General features: G+C 52.9%; 2 protein-coding genes across 3 annotated transcripts in view; both read right to left on the bottom strand.

Annotated features, from left to right (window-relative positions):
- Nucleotides 1-13,115: 13,115 nt before the first annotated feature.
- VCPKMT (valosin containing protein lysine methyltransferase) lies at nt 13,116-17,523 on the bottom strand (the record flags this gene model as incomplete). The annotated part of the gene is made up of 6 exons (XM_080345929.1): nt 13,116-13,456; nt 14,501-14,605; nt 15,873-15,992; nt 16,837-16,909; nt 17,084-17,194; nt 17,312-17,523. 6 exons carry the CDS (start codon nt 17,521-17,523, stop codon nt 13,382-13,384), a joined length of 696 nt encoding a protein of 231 aa, XP_080202055.1. The 3' UTR covers nt 13,116-13,381.
- Nucleotides 17,524-20,396: 2,873 nt separating this feature from the next.
- SOS2 (SOS Ras/Rho guanine nucleotide exchange factor 2) overlaps nt 20,397-24,733 on the bottom strand; it is a 59,508-nt gene continuing 55,171 nt past the window's right edge. The window contains exons 21-24 of one of the 2 annotated variants that reach the window (XR_013922187.1): nt 24,581-24,622; nt 23,382-23,491; nt 20,979-22,295; nt 20,397-20,424 (exon numbers count right to left, since the gene is read on the bottom strand). Coding sequence is in view for 1 of the 2 variants with exons in the window: in XM_080345403.1 (XP_080201529.1) it covers nt 21,810-22,295; nt 23,382-23,491; nt 24,581-24,622 (638 nt within the window). In the remaining variant the exon portion in view is untranslated. Of the gene's footprint in view, nt 20,425-20,461; nt 22,296-23,381; nt 23,492-24,580; nt 24,623-24,733 lie in introns of those variants that run through there. The other variant, XM_080345403.1, reaches the window with a different exon arrangement.

Consider the following 24,733-nt stretch of genomic DNA (forward strand, 5'->3'; position numbering starts at 1 on the left):
GCTCAGCCCCGCTCCTGCCACAGCTCCCAGTCCCACCAGTATCTCATCCTGCTCCGATGATGCTCAGGGCGAAGCGCCGAGCTCCCTGTGTTCACACTGAGACACCCAGTGCTTATAGAATCACAGAATTATTTTGGCTGGAAAAGCCCCTCAAGATCAGCGAGTCCAACCATAACCCACCCCTGGCACTGCCCCGTGTCCTGAGAACCTCATGTCCGTCTGTCCAACCCTCCAGGGATGGTGACTCCAGCACTGCCCTGGGCAGCCTGTTCAATGCCCCACAGCCCTTTGGGGAAGAAATTGTTCCCAAGATCCAACCTCAACCTCCCCTGGCGCAACTTGAGGCCGTTTCCTCTGCTCCTGGCGCTTGTTCCTGGGGAGCAGAGCCCGACCCCCCTGGCTCCAAGCTCCTTTCAGGCAGGTCAGAGATCAGAAGGTCTCCCCTCAGCTCCTGTTCTCCAGCTGAACCCCCCAGGTCCCTCAGCCGCTCCATCACACTTGTGCTCCAGCCCCTCACCAGCTCCGTTCCCTTCTCTCCACTCGCTCCAGCACCTCAAGGGCTTTCTTGGCGTGAGGGGCCCAAAACCAACCCCAGGATTCGAGGTTTGGCCTCACCTGTATTGGAGCAGCGACACCGGGTGGGTGATGCTGCTCTCAACCACCCTTTGGCTTTGCATCCCAGCCCTGGTGGTCGGTGACAGAGGAGGGGACAGGTAAAGTCTGGGCTTGAGGAAGACGCCGGTGTGGTGGCATCTTACTGGTGTTGTGGCATCTTACTGGTGCTCATGGTGCAGGATCCCGGGTGGGTTTGCAGATGCACAAAGTCCTGCAGAGACATTTGCAAGAGGAAGGAGGATTTTGCCAAAATAAAAGCACTTCCCCCCCACACCCATCCAGACCTTTCCAACCGCGCGTCCCTCAGCGGTTCCTCTTTTAGCACCGCAGCTCCTAAAGCAGAAAAGCGTTGACTGCAGCGTTTCTGGAGGCGGCCGCGCTCCCGCGTCGGTTCCCGCGCGGCTGCGCCCCAGCCCTCCTTCCCGTTGCAGTTCCAGGCTGAGCGCGATCTGTTCCGGTCTGATCGCACGGCTGAGGAATGTATGTGCATGTACAGTGTGTCTGGAGTAAGTTCCGTGCCAACAGCGAGGCTTTTGCGAGCAGAACGGGGGGAAAATGATGCCCAAGTTGCTGCTTCCCCCGTTCCCGTTGGGTTCGCGATGTGGATGGGGGCTGCTCCATCCCGGCCTCGCCATGGGGGCGCATCAGTGATTTCAGCCTCCCCACGGTCCATAAAACCAACTGGAACAAAAATATTAAATGCGGTTGGCTCGGAAGGTAATGCCGGCTAATAAATAAACGGGGTTGGGAAAAAAACCCCAAACAACAGGCAATCCAGCGTCACAAACAAGCGTGTCATTCAGCGCTCCCTACGAGACACCGTGGAGGGTGACGATAATAATTAAGAAAGCAATTAATGCTAGAAATGAAGCTGCCTCCCGAAGACCGGAGGAAACGCAGACTCCAGCTGTGCTGGCATCGCTGGTCCTGGCAAAGCCTGTGTGGGACGGGGATGCTGCACGCGGCACGTTTGTGGGGGCTCGGAGTCTGGATTTCAGGAGGAGCAGTTGGCGGGGGTCTTGGCATCTCCGGTGTTGGTGGGATCGGTGCCGCACGTTCCTGCCCAGCAAACGGCTGCTGGGACACAGCAGCCGGGGAGGAGCGGGAGGACCAGCAGCTCTCCCCGCCAGCTGCTGCGTCAGCTTGGAGCTCTTGTTAAAAAGAGCTGGATGATGTTTCTGCAGCAGAGCCAACATCTAACGCGCTTCGCTCGGCTGCGGCGCGCACGTGGGGCCGTGGTCGGGCACGGCGGGGTGCAAAGTGCCTTGAAATGTAGATCTAAGTTAGATCTAAAGCCAGTGGCAGCCGAGCAGGGACGCGGTGGGAACACACACGACCCTTTCTGCACCCGCTCCCGGCCGTGGGTGTCCGTCTGGTTTTATAGGCACATCTCCCAACACAATGTCCTGCTGGCAACGACACGCAAATACCAGAGCTCCCAGAAATGTTCATTTCTACCTTTTCATGCTGTAAATGAAAGAAAAAAATATATATATATATATGCACACAAATATTGCAGAGGTTTATATATATATATATATATTTATAAATAAATTGCAAAGGTTTATCAATGATGGTGTTCAATGCACCTCCAGCTAAAAGCATCCCAGTCTTGGGACGTCCGCAGAGCAGCTGGTACTTGCTCAGACACCAGGGATGGGGATGTTGGTGAACCAGGACCCCAGAGCTCAACCACGTCCTGCACCAATTCCCCAAACCCACGGCCAGTGACACTTCTTATGACCCAGTGTTTAACTGCAGAGCAAAACCTTTGCTCTCAAGCCACAGCACCCCCTTTTTTGCTTAATCTTTACGCTACGAGGGGCGTCGTGGCATGAACAAGCGCTTTGCTGCGGCTCCTGGGGGCTTTGGGGGTAGACACACCAGCCTTGCTGGGTTTGTGGGGGACTCAGGGGCTGGATCTGGGTGCTTCTGTCCTTTCTTTACACGAGTGTGAAGCCTTGGGAACAATCCTGCCATCTCAGCATCCCTCATCTTCCCAAAATATCCCCTCTGCAGAGCTCTCCCAGCCAGCTCTGACCACCCCGACAGCTTCTGCAGGGCGTTGCCTGCCTGAATTATATATAACACTTGGGTTTGGGGTGTTCTTTTTCTTTTTGGAAGGAAACCTCTTGCCAGGCAATACAGCTATGGCCTTGCTTCCTCCTCCCAAATCAAGACCTAAAAGTGTGTGTACGTCTGCAAATATTTGGCACATCTGCAGCAGGGTCGCAGGGGGCTGGATCAGAGTTTTCTGGGTGGGACGAGGTTTCCCTTTCGTTTTCCAGAGGCTGCAAAGTTGGAAGTGGGGATGTGATTGATGCTGGAGGCTGTGAGAGCTATGGGGGACCTGAGAAATGTCCAAAGGATCCCACGGGGAGGGCAGCGGCGAGTTCTCCGTGTGGTTTTACACCCAGCACGAGTTCAGTCTCCTGGGCAGCACGTCATGTAAAAACGCAGGTTTTTTCCCCAAAAAAAGGGTGCGCGGCAAGGAGACACCGGCCGGGCTCAAATCTCAGCGCCGCAAAGCCAGAGAGCAAACATCTGCACCCGCAGTCGCGCTGCTCCTCAATAAACCACGGCCCCGTGATGCCGACGGGTGTAGATTAACCAGAAGGTCAATATTGACCCACGTCCCGCGGTCGGGAGGCTGACGGTGCCCGTCTGCCCCCTTGGCAAAGCTCCGCTGGGAACAACAGCACCGTGGGGACTTCGAGGAGCATCGTCTGTGCCGAAATCCCCGTTGGTGTGCGGGGTGAAGTTTTGTTTCAGGCACGGCCGGGCTGACACCCCAAAATCCACCCGCGGGAGGGTTTTGTGTCACAGCAAACTGGAGCGATACTGAGTTTTCCTGATGTTTTCCCCAGCTGTTCAGCGTTGGAGGGAAATCACACCGGCGTGCTTTCCTCATTAACCGCCGTCATATTTTCCAGCCGGAGCCTCGGTGCGCAGCACTGTAAATTAGAGTTATTTTCCTTTCTCAGCTGAGGTTCCTTAAGGAGGTTTGATTGAATGGGGTGCCGGCAAACCCCCATTTCCCACCCGTGACCCTGCAGAAGCGCAAGGATGCTCCATCTCCCCTGTTCCCCCCCACATTTTATCTCTCAAATGCGTCTTAAATATAAACCACAGCTAAAACGAAAGCAGGAAGGTCGGTGGAGCCGGTAGCGCCCGTGGGATGTGGTTCACAAGCTCTTTGTACCCAGGGGATGCCGTGATCCCCCCATACCAACCAAAGAACCAGTTTGGATGTAGAAAGATAATCCAGCAAGCCCAGGAGCAACCCCAAATTTCGGCACAAGGCTTGGCCGACAGTGCCGAGGGTTCCACCAGCGTGAGAAGGCAGACTGTGATTTGCATGGCCAGCTCACAAGTTGCTTGTAAAGGATGTGACCTACTTCAAGTTTCGGCTCATTTCAATCTGATTTTCATAGTCACACGGGGTGTTTTTTGGGACCCGTACAACCGGCTGTTTCAAGCTCGGAAGAGGAGAAAATACCTAAATTGCTCTTGGGTCCCTCCCCAAAATTCACTCCCTGTCATGAAGCTGATGCTCCCAATCTTTGCTGGTCGACCAGAGGCTGCAAGAGCTGGAAGATGAATTATTTTGGGGGGGTGTGTGTTGGGTTGGAAACATTTTGCATCCCGGTTCCTGTGGTTTGTGGTGTGGAAGGCGACCTGGTTCTCCCACCCCGCTTCCCGGCGTGCCCTAAATCCGGCCGTACGGCCGGATTTAGGGCACGCCGGGAAGCGGGGTGGGAGATAATGGGGTGAAATGGCATCCCCATGGACCAACCATCCCCCTCATCGCTGAGTTTTGGTTCTTCAAGACGCCTCCAGCCAAGGTCCCATCAGACCCCATTAACCCATCAGAGCTCCTAAGCACAAGGCGAAACCAACCAGGAGGCTTTTAAACCCCAATAAATATCGCTTTAAATCTTAATTTTCCCCCATAGGGATGTCTGTTCACCGGGGAGGGCATCCCGGGTGGGTTTTTTGGCTGGATAAGCGTTTTTCTGTTGCTATGGTAAGGGTGAGAGCTGGGAATTTTTGTGTGTTGGTAAATCCAACCCGTTCTGCACGGCTGATTTGCCCTCCAATTAAGGGCATTCTTCACTTCCCCTTGCAATTAGCATAAAGAAAACCAATTAACTCCTGTACGGTGGAGGCTGAGCACCACTTTCCACAGCCTAAACCTGCCTTTCGATACAGTCAAAAAAACCTGTTGACAAAAGACATTGATCAGACCAAAAGCAAACCCTGCGCCGGTGCGTGTTGGAGACCCGTCCCTATGGGAAAACCTGGGTTTGCCCCCTGGTGAATCGTTCTCTTGGCTGATGTTGGGGTTTGGGTGCAAACTGGGGATTTGGGTGTTAAAGGGAATTTCTTGAAGTTTCCTGATCATCCTTGCAGCGTTTTCCTACTTAAAAAGAGCCCCAAGAAAGATGGGGACAGTTTGTAGCAGAGCCTGTTGCGATAGGACAAGGGGTGATGGTTTTAAATTAAAAGAGGGGAGATTCAGGCTGGATAGAATGAAATTGTTGTCCCTGAGGGTGGTGAGAGCCTGGCCCAGGTTGGCCAGAGAGTTGGTGGCTGAACCATCCCTGGAGACATCCCAGGCCAGGCTGGACGGGGCTCTGAGCACCCTGAGCTGGTGAAGGTGTCCCTGCTCATGGCAGGGGTGGGATCTAAGTGGCACTTGTGTGTCCCCCCACCATCTCCCCGGGCTGTGCAATCCTGCTGTGCCACTCGCTTTGCTGAGCACCCAGAGCAGAACACCGGTGGGCACAAAGGGCCGCTCTGCTCCCCCGGTCCCCTCTGCCACCCGTTCTCCTGTTCTCCACCCGAAGCCGCAGGGATCCAGGCGTGGGCTCGGCCGCGGGGTTTTACCATCACAACGTGCGTGCCCGGGCGGCGCCGCTTGCAATCCCCGCCATGAGGTGCGGCAGGAATTACCTGTTCCCAGACTGCTCCAACTTGCCCTGCACGGCTCGGGCCATCCCCAGCAGCTCCCCCAGGCCCCCGCAGGTGAATCTGGCGCTGGCAACACCAGGGTGCCGGCTGCTGCTTCTGCCAGCAGTGGTTTTACCACCTGGGCAGCAGGGATGATCTGTGGTTTATCTCCAATCTCCCCAAATAAATACAGGAGAACCTTCCTGGTGGGAGAAGACGGTGATGCCGCATGGAGATAAGGGGTGACCAGGCTCCCACAGCACCGCTGTGTCCCCCGGATTTGCCCCCTGCGATTCCCCATCACAACACATCCAATTTGCCTGCCTGATGCTCCACCTCTGGGGACACCCCGGGTGGCCCTGGCCCACGGAGGTGACTTCAATCTACCACGCTACACCATGATCACAGCTCCACCGGCTTCTCCTGAATTTCGGTTTCCCAGAAGGAAGTTTCCCAACTGTTTTATGTGCTCCTGGTGGACCTGGCGCCCTCCCCAGGTCCAGCATTGCCCCAAATCCCAAGTGCTCCCACCCAGTGGGACAGGCGGCCACCCACCATCTCCCCGCTCCAATGTTCCCTGCTCCAGCGGCGGTCCCCATTTGCTTTAGAGAGCCCAGGAGGGGCAGGATCTGACCCTGCAGGGATGGTCAACACCGCATCTAAACAGGCTCAAAAAGGGCTGCAGGGAGGATATATCTGGTCACTATTAAACACCCCAGGGAAAGGGCGGCTCTGTGGTTTGCTAGTGGCTATTGGGTGGGTTTCCGGAGCTGCTGGGAGGGTTGCAGCCCCATCCCATCGCTCGGTGTCAGACAAAACAGTCCCCATCATGCAAAGGTGCCCAGAGCATCTTTCATCCCAGCGCTGAGCCCTCAGCATGAGCAGGGCCTGGAGGTTTGTCCACAGAGGGGGTGAACCCCATGGCCCCCCGTCCCCGAGGGCCACCCGCGACGCTGTGACAAGCGATTACACCGACACGGCATCAAACCCCGTCCATCAGCCCCCACCAATAATCCCCCGGGGACAAAAGACCCCGAGGGCAGCTCCTGCCTCCACCAGTAATTCCTCCCCTGCACCCTAATCCCCGTCCCTTCTGTCACCGCGGCCAAATCCAATTAACCGTGCAGCGATGACAACCCGCCTCCCGGCGCGGCGGGTGTTCAAACAGACCCGGCAGCCCGTGGGGGGTCCCTTGGGGACGGGTGCTGCGGGTGGCACCCCTGGGGCTGGAGAGGAGCACCCCAGCCCTTCGGTGGGGTTTATTCCCCAAAAAAAGGACATTCTGACAGCCAGGAGGTGCGTCCGTGCAAGGTGTAGCCCCACAGCAGGGATCGTATGGGATTCATGGCGGTTGCTCGGTTTTTGGTCGTTTTCCCGGTTGGCTTGGCCATGGCACTGGCTTCCAAACGGCAGTGGCACGATGGCCATCACACCCACACGGGTCTCAACTGCCCTTCGAAACACGACAGGCGTTTGCAGGGACTCACCACAAGTCTCCAGGCTCCATTTCACGCATCTGGATGCAGAGGAAGATGCTCTGGTCCTCGTCCAACCCAGCACAGGGGATGGCCGTGGGTGGGAATGATGCTCTCCGACCCGGCCACGCTCCCAAGGCCACCAATGGCTTTTCCCACCACCTAATTTGCCAAAAAATAAAAGAAAAAGGTTTATGATGGAGGTACTACCCCGATGAACCCCCATCAGGAACAGGGTGCAGTCAGATGAACAGCCAAAATGTTTGTACTTGCAGCTTTTGTCAGGGCAGTGATGGGGATGAAAGCTGCAAGTTTGGGACACAAAAATGAGGTATTTTGGGGACAGCTGAAGCTTGTGGGATGGAAAGGAGGAGCGGTGCAACGGGAAACAGGGCATAAAGGCAGCACGGCGCTGGGAGGGGGTTTGGTGGGGATGTGCCACCAGGGAGACACTGATTTTCTGGGCACAGACCTGGGGAAAATGTGTATAAACGATCGTTGGACTCAGGCGGCCGCGGAAACGCTGGGCAGTGCCTCAAATGAAGTGGAGAAGTGCTGGAGGCAGCAGCTGACCCCGAGGGGACGGGCTGAGCCGGCCGGGGGACGGCTGAGGGTGACATGTCGGCCGCTGCTCCAGGACCTGAGCTAATGTTTAGCTTTGGACTTTGCCAAGTTGTCCAAGGGGCAAAGGAGGACGAGGGCAGGAGACCCGTGCGGTGCCTGGGGCCAGCGCTCTGCCTCCCGCATGGGCTCCAGATGGGATGGGTGCCATTGCTGGGTGTAATTTCTAACGATTTGGTCTCGGTTTAGGATATTTGCTGACAAGGCCTTGCTGTGCTCAGCTCAGCTCTTCATGTAACGCTCAGACCTTCCTGACTTATTTATTCCCCTGTGCTGGGCACTGAGGAGGCCAAACCTCAAATCCTGGGGTCAGTGTTGGGCTCCTCACACCAAGAAAGGGCTTGAGGTGCTGGAGCGAGTTGAGAGAAGGGAACGGAGCTGGTGAGGGGCTGGAGCACAAGTGTGATGGAGCGGCTGAGGGACCTGGGGGGTTCAGCTGGAGAACAGGAGCTGAAGGGAGACCTTCTGGTCTCTGAGCTGCCTGAAAGGAGCTTGGAGCCAGGGGGGTGTTGATCTGTTCTCCCAAGTAACAAGCAATAGGACAAGAGCAAATGGCCTCAAGTTGCACCAGGGCAGGTTTACACTTGATATAAGGAACAATTTCTTCCCAGAAAGGGTTGTCAAACATTGGAACAGGCTGCCCAGGGCAGTGCTGGAGTCACCATCCCTGGAGGGTTGGACAGACAGATGAGGTTCTCAGGACACGGGGCAGTGCCAGGGGTGGGTTAACACTTGGACTCGATGATCTTGAGGGCCTTTTCCAACCAAAATGATTCTATTATTCTCTTATATTCCCAGCACACTGGGCTCCAGAGGGGCGTTCACAGGGGCTGCAGTAAGAGGACGTGATGGAAAGGACGAGGAGCCCGGTGGCACCGCTGACAAGGCTGCAAAAGCGTCCCCAGCGCTGGCACGGAGCTGAGCGTGTCCCGCTAGCCTGGATAACCCGTCCTGGGAGGCTCCTCGTCCCTATTTAAACCCCCCTCTCCTGGGATGTTATTAAGGACGTGCCTATTAAACGGCTCCGTGTCACTTCGGTGCCGTTCGCCCCTGTCACCTCCTCCCCAGCATCTCTGGTTTCACCACGTCCATGTGCTTCCTCTCCATCCCCATCACCTTTACTCTGCAACATCCCAGACTTCTACATTTTGAGTTTTGCTTTGACGGGTAGTTTCGCACAATAACATTTTCCAATCCCAGATTATTCTAATGACACTGCCAAAGAGCTAAAAATAGGAGAAAGGCATTTTCTGCTTCTCCCCCAGCAGGCGCTGCAGGGAGCGTGGGGATGGCGCCGGAGCCGCCGAGGTGTTTGCGGAGAGCGTTTGGAGAGGATCACACCTCCCCTTTCCTTTCCCAGCCGTGGAGCTTTAAATATCTGGCCCAAATCCACACGAGCCTGTAGCTGTTTAACTCCTTCTTTGCATTCAAATCAAAAGGAAATTGAGCACTTAAATCAGGGAAACGGGGCGGTGGGTGTGAAACCACCTTGGGAGCTTCTGTGTGTTGCGGGGCCAGGGAGGACCAAATCATAGAATCACAGGGTGGTTTGGGTTGAAGGGATCTTAAAGATCACTTAGATCCCACCCCTGCCATGAGCAGGGACATCTGCACCAGCTCAGGTTGCTCAGAGCCCCGTCCAGCCTGGCCTGGGATGTCTCCAGGGATGGTTCATCCACCACCTCTCTGGCCAACCTGGGCCAGGCTCTCACCACCCTCAGGGACAACAATTTCTTCCTGAATCTCCCTCCTTTAGTTTAAAACCATCACCCCTTGTCCTGTCGCAACAGGCCCTGCTCAAAAGTCTGTCCCCATCTTTCTTGGGGCACTTTCCTCCTGGGGAGGTGACGGCTGCCCTGCCACACATCAGCGCTGCGCTGGACAGGAGCAGCTTGGCCCAGCCACGAGATGCATGAGTCAGAGGTTTTGGGCACAATGGGAAGTGCGGGCTCAGCGGGACGGGGACGTGCCGGGACGGGGACACAGCGAGACGGGGCTGTGAGGCTGCTGGGCGCTCGAGCTAAACCTCCTCTCCCAGAAGCAGTGGGAAGCTAAGTGGCTTTTGCTCGGCCGAGAGAGGAAGGAAACGGGTGAACTCACAGCAGTGTGCGCAGAGAGGGACGTGGCACATGTCCTGCTGTCCTGCCGGCATGGGGCTGCTGGCCCTTCCCAGCTCCGCAAGAGCCATCTCCAGCCCAGCTCCTTCCCCATGGCATCCCCACCTCCCTCCCGCCATTGCTTCCTTCTCCCTCTTTAAGAAAAGGAAAAAGCAAAGCAAATCCAGGAGTGCAAGAGGAATAACAACATAACCAAGCCAAAGCAGGAGCCCTGCATCGCCACCCACTCCAGTCACCCCGACAAGCTCTCTGCTGCCCTCACAGCCCACGCGGGAGCTCGTGGGGGCAGAAATAATTGGCATGGGCTGATTACAGGCATGAAGATGGGGGTGCTGCTCGCAGCATCAGACACATAGGCCCCGCAGCACGTGGCGATGGGAGAAACCTCCTCCGGTGAAGCTGGGTGCATGAGCCGCCCATCCCAAGGGGCAGCGGGAAGCATCCTCCAGAAACGGCTCCAAAGGCCAAGAAACATTTACCAGAATTGCAGCTGCTGCTTTCTTTGCTCATCAGCATCTTCCTTCCCTTTCCCACGGGACGGTGGCTGCGAGGAGAAGTGGATGTTTGGAAGAGGCAGCACGGACCATGTGCGCTGTCACCCTGCAAGGTCCGGGGTGATCCCGAGGACTGGGAGCACCCGAACACTCGCCCTCACGCTGTGGTTCCCCCAGCGCAGGAGCAGGCGCTTGTTGGCCTCTTTGTTGCAAAAAACCTCACAGGTTGCTCAGCAGCAGAAAATAAACTCGCTTTTCTGTTTCAGGATGTGAAAGGAGATAACTGCTGGACCACAAGACGGAGCTCCCAGGGCGGGGGGCAGCGAGTCCTCGGCACATTGAACCGACAGCATTTCGGGAGGTGAAGGTGGGGGGAAGGCTGCGATCCCTCTCCCTGCATCCCACACACCACAAAAGTGTGTGACACCGGTGAAACCCTCCCCTGCCGCCTGCTTGTGGGACCGTCCCTGCAGCGCACACCGGGACAACAACCCACATCGGCACCACTCGGGCGCCGCCACCGAGGAGCAGCAGCAGTTTCTAAGGGGAAAATCCATTTGTCCAGGATTACAAGCCACAGAAAATGATTCTAGAGCTGCGGAGGACAGACCTTCCCAAGCGAAGCCACCAGCGCCGTGGGACGCGTCGGCGCCGGTCCTGGCCCCACACCATCCATGGGGACTCTGCAGCAGCGACGGGGGACGCGCAGGAATTGTCACCCCATGTCCCATCCTCTTCCTAGCAAAGAAAGAAAATAAACCCAGAGCATTGAGGGCAAGTCTCTCGAGGTCCCGCAGGTTTCTGAGCTGTGTCGTGACTCATATTGCGACAAGAAGCGATCAGGCATTTCTGCGGCTGGTGCTGAGCGGGCAGCAAGCGCCGTGCTCCATCACTGACTGCACCCAAGCGCCCTCGCTCTTGCTCTAAATGGAAGCGAAAAGCTGCACCAGCTGTCATGGCAAAGAGTCAACAGCCCAGCAAGGCCCCAGTGGGACACAGGACGGTGGCACAGCCATCAGTGTCACCAAGACGCAGGTGTCACCAGAGGGACCAGGCAGGAACAAGCCACCTAGCACTGCTGCGGTGTGACCTGAGCGTGAAACCACCCGCGACCCCCGCGCCTGCAAACCCACAGCGTCAGCCGCGGCTCGAGCTGCTGCTCAAACTATTCCAGAAAATTGTCCACTATTTAAGCGCCAAACTCCCCAGTCTCCCAAACATCTCCAGCTGTGACCTGTGACTCCGAACCGGCACAGGGAGGTTTGCTGCTCTCTCCTGCGATGGTGATGTGGGTGACGCTCTCCTCGAGGGGACAGAGCTAGGACAAAAAGCCAATGGGGACAAATGGGACAGGTGAGGGAGTGGTGAGGCCGGTTGGAAGCAGAACCAGTGTCTTCCTCACGCCCCATTTTCCATTAAGGCCCCACATTACGAGCAGTAATCCCAGCAGCCACCTGCCCTATAACCACCTTCTCCCCAGCCACCATGCAGAGATCATGAACCCCTTTCCAAGTCTTTTTTCCCCCAAAAAAAGCAGCCGTTTCACCCAGTGGCTCCGGGGACGAGGTGCAGAGAGGCGGCAGCCGCCCGCACGTGGCCACCCTGGTTCTCGGCGGTTTCCTCTTCCCGAGCGGCGGCAGAAGCGGTTGCGTTTGACATCCCCTGCAGCAGGTGCAGGCGGTGACAGGATGGTGCAGGGGGGTGACAGGACCCGGCTGTGCCCCTGCCAAGGTCCCTGTTGCCCAATGATGTTGAGCATCACACGCCTGAGGTCGAGGGCAGTTGGCAGCTGCGCACGGGGAGAAGCACAACAACTTCCTCCCTTTTTTCTTCCGAGATCCGAAATCGCACACCCCATAGATAAAATACAGTGACTCTGTTGGCACAAAACCCCCGAGAAACGTTGCTCCCCGCTCCCGGGGGTCTGCGGGCAGTGAGGAGGTTGCACCCGCAGCGAGATGCTCCAGAAAACGGCACCGCTCTCGCTCCACCCTCCCTTCGGACACTCCTCTGAACAAGGTTCCAGCAGGGAAGCCGTGCTGGTGTAAACACACCAGTAAATACCTTCCTGCAGGCCACCGGCTAATTAAGGAGCTCTTTTTCATTAACAAGTGAACAAATAATGTGTGCGGTTACGACAAATTACATTCTCGCTTTGCCGCGTGATCACTCATCAGCGCTGTTGTGCTTCGCAAGCCAGGGCAGCGTTTTATGGAGTGTGAAGTTTGCGAGGAACGTTCTTACCGGAAATAAAGGAGCCCCAGCTCAGGGCAGCACCTGCAAACAGGCTCCCCCAGCCCCAACAGCCGAGGTTTTGAGAAAACCCAGCAGATTTAGCTTAAATATTGAGGTTTCTGAAGCAGGGAGGACTCGTGCTGCACGCAGCGTGAATGAGACGCTCAGGGAAGCAGCCGCTGTCATCCGGGTTGTGCAGCAGCTCTGTCGCAGCAAAGTCAATGTCACAGCAGAGCCACCGTCACCACGGCCGCTTCCACTACACAGCATAAGCGAGATTTCCTTTCAAACCAAACCTCAAAGCCACCGCTGTGCAGTAACGGTGAGGAATACCAACAGCTACAACAAACTTGTGCACCAGAACCGTTTGGTGTCGAAATTTAACGCTGCAGATCCTTATACCAGCAAAGCGCAGGTGGAATTAAAAGGAAGAACAATTTGGCGGAGGAACCACCTGTGTTCTCTGTGCAGCACGTACCATCAGAACAACCCGGGTGAGACACCCAGGACCTCTGCACCACCGAAGGGACACAAAACACAGGCTAAAAAACCAAACCCACCATCCGAGACCCATCTCAAGTGCAAAAGTTTTATTGTCCGGCTACCTGGGGCTGCAGGATAGACCCCGCTCGCAGCTTTCTCCTCACACAGCCGTTGGTTCTGTGTCCTGGGATCTGCTCCATGAGCACTTGGGAGCGCAGGGAACCAGAACAGGCGCCCAGCACCGCTCTGGGGGAAGCTCTGGTTCCTTTTTGTGCCTCGGCCTGCAGGCATCAGCAGCTCATGGTGGAACAGGGGATCTGGTGTAACGAGGCCGCTTCTGGAGCCTCACGCCAAGTCCACGGTCGTGAAGCCGTTTTCTGCAGATGAGTCACAAACCACAGCGCAGACGGTCCCCCTGCGGTGTTATTCTACCCCCTCGCCCTCTTCTCCAGAGCTCTACCGGCTGCCAGAGGACAGATAATGTGGTCAGAGACCTCATGACGGAAAACTCTGCAAAGAGATTTAAAAAAATACCTTAAAAAAGCGTATTGATTTTGAAGTGGGCCGTTTTTGTTTAAGCACCGAGCCCACACGTTGTGTCAGCACAATATGCAAAAGACTTTCTAGACGCGTAACTGTCTGCTCCACCAATTAACCAAAAAAATTATCTACCCAACTGTGACGGGTGCTAAGTACAAGCTCGAGAGAGCGGTTTTGGGGTGAGGACTGTAGTGGGGATACAGTAATAAACCAGCAGTGGGCTTGTTCTTTTTATTATTTGGTGCCTCAAAACGGTGTTTCAGGGTCAGTTCAGAGCTTCGCCCCTGGAACGCTCACACTACGCCCAATAAACAGCAGCTCTGGGAACTCCCAGCAGCCAGTTCACAGTATCACAGTATGTTTGGGATTGGAAGGGACCTGGAAAGCTCATCCAGTGCAATCCCCCCATGGAGCAGGAACACCCAGATGAGGTTACACAGGAAGGTGTCCAGGCGGGTTGGAATGTCTGCACAGAAGGAGACTCCACAACCCCCCTGGGCAGCCTGGGCCAGGCTCTGCCACCCTCACCAGGAACAAGTTTCTTCTCAAATTTAAGTGGAACCTCTTGTGTTCCAGCTTGATCCCATTACCCCATGTCCTATCACTGTTTGCCACCAAGAAGAGCCTGGCTCCATCCTCATGGCACTCACCTTTTATATACTTATAGACATTAATAAGGTCCCCGCTTAGTCTCCTCTTCTCCAAACTAAAGCTCCCAGCTCCCTCAGCCTTTCTTCATAAGGGAGATGCTCCACTCCCTTCAGCATCTTTGTTGCCCTGCGCTGGACTCTCTCCAGCAGTTCCCTGTCCTGCTGGAACTGAGGGGCCACAACTGGACACAAGATTCCAGGTGTGGTCTCCCCAGGGCAGAGCAGAGGGGCAGGAGAACCTCTCTGACCTACTGACCACTCCCTTCTAACCCACTCCAGGTACCATTGGCTTCCTGGCCACAAGGGCACAGACCCACCGTTTGCTTCCTGTGGATGTTCACGATGTGAATGTCCTCGCTGCGATACTCCTCGTCGTGCTTCTCCAGGGGAATTCTTTCCAGCTCAAAGTCCGTCTGAAGCAGCTGGTGATCAGAGGACACGCAAAACTGAACACAATCCAAATGACACCGCCCGCCCTTTGCAATTAAGCTTGTTCAGTTGAAAAGCTCCCACAATATATCGCACGAGGACAAGGAGCCTCAGGAGGCTGGAACCACCGCGCTCTTACCATTCCACTAAAGGCCTCTACAAGCCATTTTTGCCCCTGCACAGCACATTGACCCTCGTTTTAACGACTACAGACATCTTGCAACATCTAAAAAAAATCCAAAAGCTTGTGATAAAATATTTGGCTTCATCCGATCCCCACGCTGCTGAGCCAAACCGCAGCACCTGCTGTGTCTGCCAACCCTCTCGACTGCAGGGGGGGAAACAAAATAAGGCTAAAAAACCCCAGCATCGATTCCACCATGTGCTCAGATTAACTTGGCTGAACCCTGGCAAGCTAAGGAAGGAAATAAATTACAAGCACACAGAAATAATCCAGAAACACCCACACCTATTGTGTTTATTGTGGGAGCGGCACCTCCCCAGAGCCGATCTCAATCGCAGGCGCCCTCCTCGCAGTCAGGCCGCCGCGAGAGTGCACGGCTAATTGTCAAAAGGTGCTTTTATTAACACGTACTAATCACCCTGGAATTCTTGCCCTTCCCCTTTTTTGTAGCAGTGTTATAATGTACACAAGGGCGGCTTGTACGCAGTGCAGAGTTAAATCCTGCACTGACCGTCATCCCCACAACTTCAGGAGGGATTTGGCTGTTACCCGTGTTCCTTGTCTTCACCTGCACAGAAGATACAGCTGGACTATTGAATTATATCATTTATTAACGCTCTCTTTGTAGAGAGGGGAAATTTTTGCAAAAGCATCTACATCACTTAGCAGGGAGTCCTGAACTCTGGTTTGATTTTGACAGATATTGCCTCGTGGCCCTTTGGCAAATCTGGAAGATATCACAAGCCAGAGAGGTTTTTAACAGCCAACGCAAGTCCGGCTGCCTGGATCAAAAGCATCAATCCAGTTAAGATTAGTAAAGCAAGAAAGGTTAGTTTGACCTTTTGAGAGAAGGAAAACTCAAGTGTCCAGAAAAGTCTCCACTGGTGAGTTGGACAATAACTTCAAGAGTCACCATCCAAATTTTCTGCTCCATCTAAACGTGCTTCTCCTGCTACAAACTCTACTTTGTGCAGTCAGCCCAGATTTGTACGAGTAGCAACTCCCACTGATGTTCAGCCGATCCAATACAAAGCTGCTTTCCTCGTGTTCAAAAAGCGCATGTTTCCAACACTTACCTCAAAGTATTTTCGCTCAATTTCAGGGTTCTTTCCCATTGTCCTCTGTTCGTAACAGCACAGGACACATGTGTCAGGGCCCGTGAGGTCTTTCAGCGTCTTCAGTAACGGTTCCAACGACTGCCCGAAAGAGGTTAAACTTTATTTCACTAGTACGATACCTTCTAACTACAAAAAGTCTTCACCCAAGAGAGAAGTTTCCAGTTTTGCTTTCCGGGGAGTTATTTTTAGTGCTTTATCTAGGACAAAAGGAACATGGGGCCAAGCTGGGAAGCTGAGGAGAAAGTGAGACTGCACAGGAGTTTCGCAGTCTGACCAGAACTGAACCAGCACCAAACCCCCCACTGCTGAGCGGCCATTTCCTTGAGGCACACAACTATCTCTTGATATGATTGAAAAGCAAGACCTTCCTCAGCCGTTCTTGGAAAACGGCTCAGATCCAGACCACCATGCACAGGAACAGGACCAGGCGCAGGGGGCTACAAAACGCACCGACGGGGCACCAGGACACGGCATTTTTTGGGTCATTCCCCCTTTTTTGCAGCTCCCCTTAGCTCCATCCTTGAGAGCCGCAGCCCAGGACATGGGGCTGATCCACAGCAGCCGCTTGGCCGGGACGTGATCTCTCCCTCTCCCTTTCCAAGGGAAGCGTGATGAGAACCCAAGCAGTGCCCATAGGGCGCTGTTAATGCCATCCACCGATGCGTTAAGACAGCAACACCGATATCATTCACAACGTTTCGCTTTACACTTCGTTCCCAACGCAAAAAAAGTTCCCCCCGATATTAAGTGATTTTTAAAAAAATAGAAGAGTTCTTGGCCGAATCTCAAGTGGCCCCAAATTGGTTAAAAATACCTTTTTCAGCCTGGTTCTACACATTCCTATAACCCACGGGGACCAAATATTAAACCCTCACCCTTCCCAGGGAAACTTTGGACACGGGTTGTGCAAAGTCTCATTTACCTCCTCGTAGTAAATGCAATCAGCCATCAGTATATAATCGGGGGGAGGCTGGAATTCTGTTACATCTTCACCCCTAAAAAGAAGAAAAAGATGAAAAGCTTCAGTAATAATAAAACAAGGAGGACCGAGCATAAAGTTTGCTGTGTTCTGATACCGAGCTTCGCTTTCAAAGCGGCGTTTCCAAGTGCATTGGGTGATTTAACAGAGCGAGAAGGGTTGAACAGGAGCAGTAAAGGATCATACAAACCATTTCAGTACCTTGGCTCGGACTGACCCTGTCACCAGATGTTTGTTGTTCTCTATATTCACCCTCAGCAGCTCCTGCAGCTCCTCCAGGTCTGTGACCGTCACGTCTGCCCTGGAACACAAACGCGGAGCGTTACAGACCAACCCAACCCCCACAAAACACACATTTATAAGGTTTCACGTGGAGAATATAATAAAGAAGGATGAGAGGTGTGGGGGCCGCGCTCACCCCAGCGTGGCCGCCATGATGCCCACGGCGCCGGTGCCGGCGCCCAGTTCCAGGACATGGCGGCGGGCGAGGGGGCAGCTGCCGGTCTCCAGGAACTTGGCGAGCACCAGCGCCGCGTCCCACACCACGCAGCCCACGCCGCCCCTCGCCCGCTGCTCCAGCCGCAGGGCCGGCCCGGCCCGCCGCTCCAGCTCCCGCACGAAGCCCGCCATGGCCGCACCGAGCCGGCGCGGCGCCTCCTCCGGGGCGGACCCGCGCGGGGAAATGGCGGCGCCGGCACTGAGGCGATGGGGCTCCCGCCCCTGGGTGGCACAAACCCCCTCGGGAGCGGAGTAAAGCGCTCCATAACCCTTCCTGACCAAGTCTTTGTGAAGTGTATAAAAGTACAATCAGAGCTACACAGAAAAAGGAAGGTTTTAGTGTTTGCTGGCAGCACTGGGGATCTTATTTCTGCTCATAAATATCTCAGGGTGGGTGTCAGAGGATGGACCAGACTCTGTTCAGTGGTGCCCAACGGGCAGAGGGGCAACGGGCACAGACTGAAACACAGGAGGGTCCATGTGAACATGAGCAGAAACTTGTTTGCTGGGAGGTGCCAGAGCCTGGCCCAGGCTGCCCAGAGCGGGTGTGGAGTCTCCTGCTCTGAGACATTCAAACCCCCTGGACCCACCTGTGTGATCTGCTCTGTGACCCTGCGTGAGCAGGGGGGTTGCACTGGGGGATCTACAGAGGTCCCTTCAACCCAACCACTGTGATTCTGTAAAGCTGCAGCATTAACTGGCCGGGTTGTTGCAGATGGGAATCCCAGAATGTGAGGGGCTGGAAGGGACCTGGAAAGCTCATCCAGTGCAATCCCCCCATGGAGCAGGAACACCCAGATGAGGTTACACAGGAAGGTGTCCAGGTGGGTTGGAATGTCTGCACAGAAGGAGACTCCACAACCCCCTGGGCAGCCTGGGCCAGGCTCTGACACCCTCACCCACAACAAGTTTCTCCTCAAATCTAAATGGAACCTCCTGTGTTCCAGTTTGAACCCATTACCCCTTGTCCTGTCCCTGGTTGTCACCCAGAAGAGCCTGGCTCCATCCTCCTGACACTCCCCCTTTCCATATTGATCCCCAGGAATGAGTCCCCCCTCAGTGTCCTCTTGTCCAGCTCCAGAGCCCCAGCTCCCTCAGCCTTTCCTCACACGGGAGATGCTCGCTCACCAGCCATTGCTCGTGGGGGTGTTGCAGCCTCGTATGTTCCCCACAAAGTCTCATTTCCATGTCCAAACCACCACATGCAGGAGCTCACCTGGCAATCAAGTCAGATCTTCCAGGCTTAGCCCATTAGACTAAGACACTAAACACCAGCCAGAGGAATGACAGCCATGAAGAAATTTTTCTGCATGCAAACTGGCTGGAAATTAACCCACAGTGATTAAAAATCCACTTCACAAGTTACCCAGTGGAGCCTGTAAACCCTGCGGACACACAGTCCCACCTGAAGCCGCAAGACTGCTAGAAATAACGGCTGTTGTAGCCCCTCATCCAATATTTAAACTTACAAAAAGGTTTTTAAAAAGCAGCTGAATATGCACCAACATTTTTAAGTACAAAGGCTTTTGATTTTTTCCCTTGGACACGTGGAATTAAGTTTTCATTGCTTAATTTCCTAGAATTTCTTCCTGATTCCCCCTTCCTTTCCCAAGGAGGTTTGGTGGGGATTCCAAACGATATATTCAGATTTGTGGCATATTTCTGAAAATTGGAGTAAAACCGGGAAAAAGAAAAGAAGCAAAAGATGTTTCTTTTTGTCCCTTCTTGGTTTCGACCAGCTGTAGCCATGTCACAGCACCCAAATAAGTCATTCTGGCTTCAGGGTGGGGGGAAATGCTAAAACTCAATAACTCACTGCTGGAAACAACTGGGAACACGTTTCTTTTCCTGTTCTTTTGCCTTCGCATGCAGTTCACCTGCACTTTTCAGAGGGAACTGCCTTTTCCCACCCTGCAATTTGATGTTCCCCCCCTCCAGCTCTTTATCATCTATCCCTCTAATTACGGAATAACTGCGGTGTTAATTTATCGCTATCCTGGCGTCCCCTCGAATGGCGCTGCTGGGAATCTGCCCCCGACCGCTTCCAACCCAGGCCCAACCTGCAAAACACCCACAGGACGTCATTCCATGTCCAGTTCTGAGCACAAGCTTAAAATGATCTGGTCAGGGCTTTGCTGAGTCAGGACTAAAATAGAAAGCTGTAATATATTTTAATAAGGGATATTGAAAATGCTGCTGGTCTAAGCACTGGTACAGGAAGGTATAAAGCTGACGTCTGTACAGGGTGTTTCAAAAAGATGGACTCAATGTGAAATGCTTTGAAATTGGGTCCATCTTTCTGAAACACCCTGTATATTGTAACATTTCGGAGAGTTCCCCCGCCCGCAACGACACGCAAAATGTAAAATGGGGAAAAATATTACTCATCTTCCATCAACAGCTGCTGGTGAGGACTTCGAAACAGTGAATACAGGGAACTAAATGAAATAATTCACTTGTTTGCGTTTTCTGCAGCTCACTGGAAGGGTGAAAGCTGACAGCTGGTCTGTTCTATGCAGAGCAGCCGGGAGTAAGTACTTCACCGAGCACAATTTCTCCACTGGACACCAACAGAAACGCTCTTCCCAAACTTACAGAAGAGTTACGAGCTGTGTTTTTACTGCAGAGGCAAAACCCCATAATCAAGGCACCATCCGTTTACTGCTCTTCCAGTTCATCCGGCTCGAATTTGGGGCTTCTTGGATATTATTTTTACAAAATGAAGTGATTCTCCTTTATGGATTTGTTCTTCCTCTTGGACGAACGGCCTCGGCGTCCTGTCCCTCTCTTCTTCCTCAGGAACGGAGCACGAAGGGGACAGGCAGTAGAAGACGGTCCAAGAGACAGATGGCAAGATGAAGGAAAATGAGCCCCCGTGCCCGGGGTTATCACGTCTCCTTTTCCAGAGGGAACGCAACGCAGGCGAGGCCGGTGGAAAGCTGGAGTGTCACTGTGAGCCGGAGCCGCTGCAAATCCCACCACAAATCTCCATCTCCAGAGGTTGAGCGGTTGGCAGGTTAAACTCCCGGAGAGCTGTTGGAAAACTGAGGCACTTTGGATTGCCAAGGAGCTCCTAAAAAGCAATTCCCCAGCTTGCCCTTGCAAGGAACACGCACTGCTCAAGCTCTTACAAATTAAGACTGGGGTGATTTATTAATCTTGTTAAGAACTCTGATACAAAGCACAGTAAAAGGCCACAGACCAGTAAATAAAATGTGGCTTCTGGCCACTTTATAAATGCTGCTACAGTACTACCAGTAAAACAGACTCACTCGCACCAGTTCAAACAAGTAGTTCAACTGGCAAATAAAAGTTCCATTCACTTATCAGTTTAAAAAGTTTAATAAAGCTTTAAGTGTTTGCTGGTTTAAATGCTACCAATTTCCAAAACGGATTCACGATTAAGTTAAGTGAGCTCTAAAGAAAGTTATGAGGTTTGGAAGGCAAGGCTGTTCCTGCCAGAGGAAACATTTCTGACTGTACGAGATTGCAAGAGTAGCAGACTGTATTATAGGCCTCGAGTCACTTAAATTTATACAGGTTACTAGCATTATCTGTAAATATACAATATAAACAATTGTACATACATGGCGTATAGCTTTGTTCTCCAGAACAGTAGACAAACAACTCTTTAGCTTAAGACATCTTCGCCCACCGAAACAAAAAGGCACATCTGAACAAGATGCATGCGAAGGACGAGGGATCCTTTCCAGTATCCGAGACGGGGAGGCTTTGTTCGTTCTTTCTCGAAATAATCAAGACCAACTGAGTATTTTGGTATTTAGATTTCAACCTATTTTTCTCTTTACCTTTTTTTTTTGTCTTCAGCAGCAAATCAATGGCGATTAAGACAACGGCGTTAAAATATTCGAGAACAGTAGCGGTCACTCACGAACCTCCAAGCTTACACAGAATTAGAAGGCAAGTGGCCAGAGGTTTAAAATCGGTAACACTCTATATCCTCGTGTTGTGAAATCATCCCGTTGCTCTTTTTTCTTTTAAATAATAAAAAAAAAAAGGCCACTAGTGCTCAAATTTGAAAAAAAAAATCCACAGTCGCACCTTTTTCTTTTTTTTTTTGGCTCAGTGCAATTAAACGATGTCAGTTTAAATTCATTTAGTGTAGTTTACAGTGCAAAAAGATATATTTTGTGTACTGGCATAACTGTCGGCACTGAGGGTGTGAACCAAGGCCGTGCTGCTGATCACCTGAGGGTGGTTCTGCCGCGTTAGGCTAGAGTGGGTGGAGACGTGCTTTTCCAATTGAAACCTTGGGTTTTGTTTTGATCAGCAGCACTTTAAGAGCATAATTTGTGAAAGTACTAAAATACACTGCTTTTTGAATGAATAAATAAAAAAAAACAAAAAGGAAAACTTTACAAATACTATTCCAGTGTCAATGACTACTATGGCTAAGGTCATTGAGGAGTTTCTGCGTTTTCTAGCAAAGACAGTCTGTGCAAAGGAGGGTGGGAGAGCTCCCTTTTGTAAGTCTTTGGTGGCAGTTTTGGTAGCTGGGGGCTGGAGTTGTGCCGGGGCGGGACGGGGGGCGCGGGTGGGTGGCCCAGGCTGTTGTGGCAGCGGCGCGGGACGCGGGGCGAGGGGGTGCCCGGGGGGGTGCCGGGGGACGCGGCGCTGGGCTCCCACAGCCGCTCAGGCTCCCGGGGCGCGCGGCCCAGCGGCGGCGGCTGCAGGCTGAGCGGGCAGTTGATGAAGTGCTCGGGCGGGCGCAGCGGGACGGGCGGCGGGGTGTCGGGCAGGGGGTCGCGGGGGGGCGGAGGAGGAGGGCTGTGTAGCGGCTGCTCGAAGGGGCCGGCGTAAGCGGGAGCGCGGGGTTGGATCTTTGGAGGAGGCGGCTGCCGAGGTGGAATCGCTGGAGGGTCGTCATCCGGTTTTAAACTTCCCTACAACGTTACAGAGCAGAAGACATTGTGAGAATCACAGAATCACGGAATGTCAGGGGCTGGAAGGGACCTGGAAAGCTCATCCAGTGCAATCCCCCCGTGAAGCAGGAACACCCAGATGAGGTTACACAGGAAGGTGTCCAGGCGGGTTGGAATGTCTGCACAGAAGGAGACTCCACAACCCCCCTGGGCAGCCTGGGCCAGGCTCTGACACCCTCACCAGGAACAAGTTTCTTCTCACATCTAAATGGAACCTTTTGTGTTCCAGTTTGAACCCATTACCCCTTGTCCTATCTCTGGTTGTCACTGAGAAGAGCCTGGCTCCATCCTCCTGACACTCCCCCTTTCCATATTGATCCCCATGAACGAATCACCCCTCAGTGTCCTCTTGTCCAGCTCCAGAGCCCCAGCTCCCTCAGCCTTTCCTCACACGGGAGATGCTCCACTCCCTTCAGCATCTTGGTGGCTGCGCTGGACTCTCTCCAGCAGTTCCCTGTCCTGCTGGAACTGAGGGGCCACAACTGGACACAAGATTCCAGGTGTGGTCTCCCCAGGGCAGATGCACGATCCTGTGGATTGCTGCTGCTGGCAGAAATGCGATGCTGGCACAGCCGTATCTGATCTGAATGTGACCATCCTGCTCCTAAAGTATTGAGTAAGAGTTTGGACACTGGGAACCTGAAACTTTAAAAGGGCAACTGGAACACTGCATTTGAAGGTCTTTTAGAATCATAGAATCATTTTGGTTGGAAGAGACCCTCAAGATCACTGAGTTCAACCATAACCCACCCCTGGCACTGCCCCATGTCCCTGAGAATCTCATGTCTGTCTGTCCAACCCTCCAGGGATGGTGACTCCAGCACTGCCCTGGGCAGCCTGTTCCAATGCCCCACAGCCCTTTGGGGAAGAAATTGTTCCCCAGATCCAACCTCAACCTCCCCTGGTGCAAATTGAGGCCGTTTCCTCTCCTGCTTGGCTAGACGGTTGTCTCAATGACCTTATATGTCACCTCCAAACTAAATTATTCTATGATTCCAGACATTCTCTGGTTTATTATCCAAGTTACTCCACGGAAGGCAGTGATACCTTGGCATTGGAAGCGTCCTGATCCATCTTTTTTCGTGGGGGAAGCGGAGGAGGGTTTTGAGGCTCATCGCTCAGCTTGGGAAAGCTGCCCCAGGAGCTGAAGAAAGTCTCTGCAGAGGGAAAAGCAGATATTTTACTGCTTGTGCAAGCCCTGAGGAACATGCTCTAGAACATTAAACCAAACCAGGAGCGACTCAAATAAGCAGATCTTTGTGCTCAACAGCCACACGAACCATTAACGTCAGTTGTGTGAAATTCTCTTTTGTTTCTTTAATCAGATATACCCTCAGCAAGAGCTCTCTGATTTCCAGAGATACGCATCACCAGTTAACCGGCAACGCTAACGGCCAGAAAAACGAAGCGAACTCCTGGTGAGCACTTCAGCAACCTCTGCAATCCTCTCTGCTTTGCAGAATTCGCCCCGTTTGCCACAATGCCTGCACTTTGCCCACATGCCTCAATTATTCTGGAGTGGAAGGTTTGTTCTCTCAGCCGTATGGATACACATTCAAATTGGGAAATGGAGAGGCTTCGTTAACAGGTTTGCAGCACTTCTGAGGCAGGAGAGTTACACGCTGAACAGAACAGATGATATTAACTCTTACAGCATTTTAGGACATTTCTAGTCCGTCCTTATTTACAGAGGGGAAAAAAAATTCCCACAGTTAAGAAACAACAAACCCCCCAACCTGTATTTGTGACTTCTATATCAATACATCAGGCATCTCTCCAATTTAAAATGTTAACCATATTATGAAAAACATGTATGTGCCTGTGTGATAAGTGAGCAAAAAGAGAAGCTGCAAACACAGATGAATTCAGGACACGTTTCACAGCCATGGTACAAAAAGTACCTCTTCTTTCCCAGCAATGGAACCATTATTTTCACTAAGTGGCAATACAAAATTATCAGGTTGCTTCATTCGTACCATTAGTCAAACAAAATATTCATCAAGGACGTTCAAAATAGAAGCAAAATCATGCCAGAGCCTGGGTAAAAATCCCAAACAAAACCAGACAGTTTTTAGACTTTACAAACTGCTTTTAGCTAAAAACTGTACAAAAATAAAACTCTACTGGAACTCTAATGAACACAACCCACATTTTCATCCCAGATCGCGGATTTTAATTCCCATTCAGCTCTCCTGAAAGCAGGAAAAGCAGAGTTAAATGAAAGATTTAATAGTTACGGTACTCACTCGACTGTGGCAAACTGACAGGAGCGAAGATGCTATTGTTACCTGTTCGATGGAAAATAAATAAAAATGAAATAAAATAAATCAATTAAAGACTTTCCATACAGAACAAGTGCACTGCAGCACATAATGTGTGCTTGTGAACAACCTCAGAGA

Source organism: Nesoenas mayeri, assembly GCF_963082525.1.
Source record: "Nesoenas mayeri genome assembly, chromosome: 5".
In the NCBI taxonomy this organism is placed as follows: Eukaryota; Metazoa; Chordata; class Aves; order Columbiformes; family Columbidae; genus Nesoenas; species Nesoenas mayeri.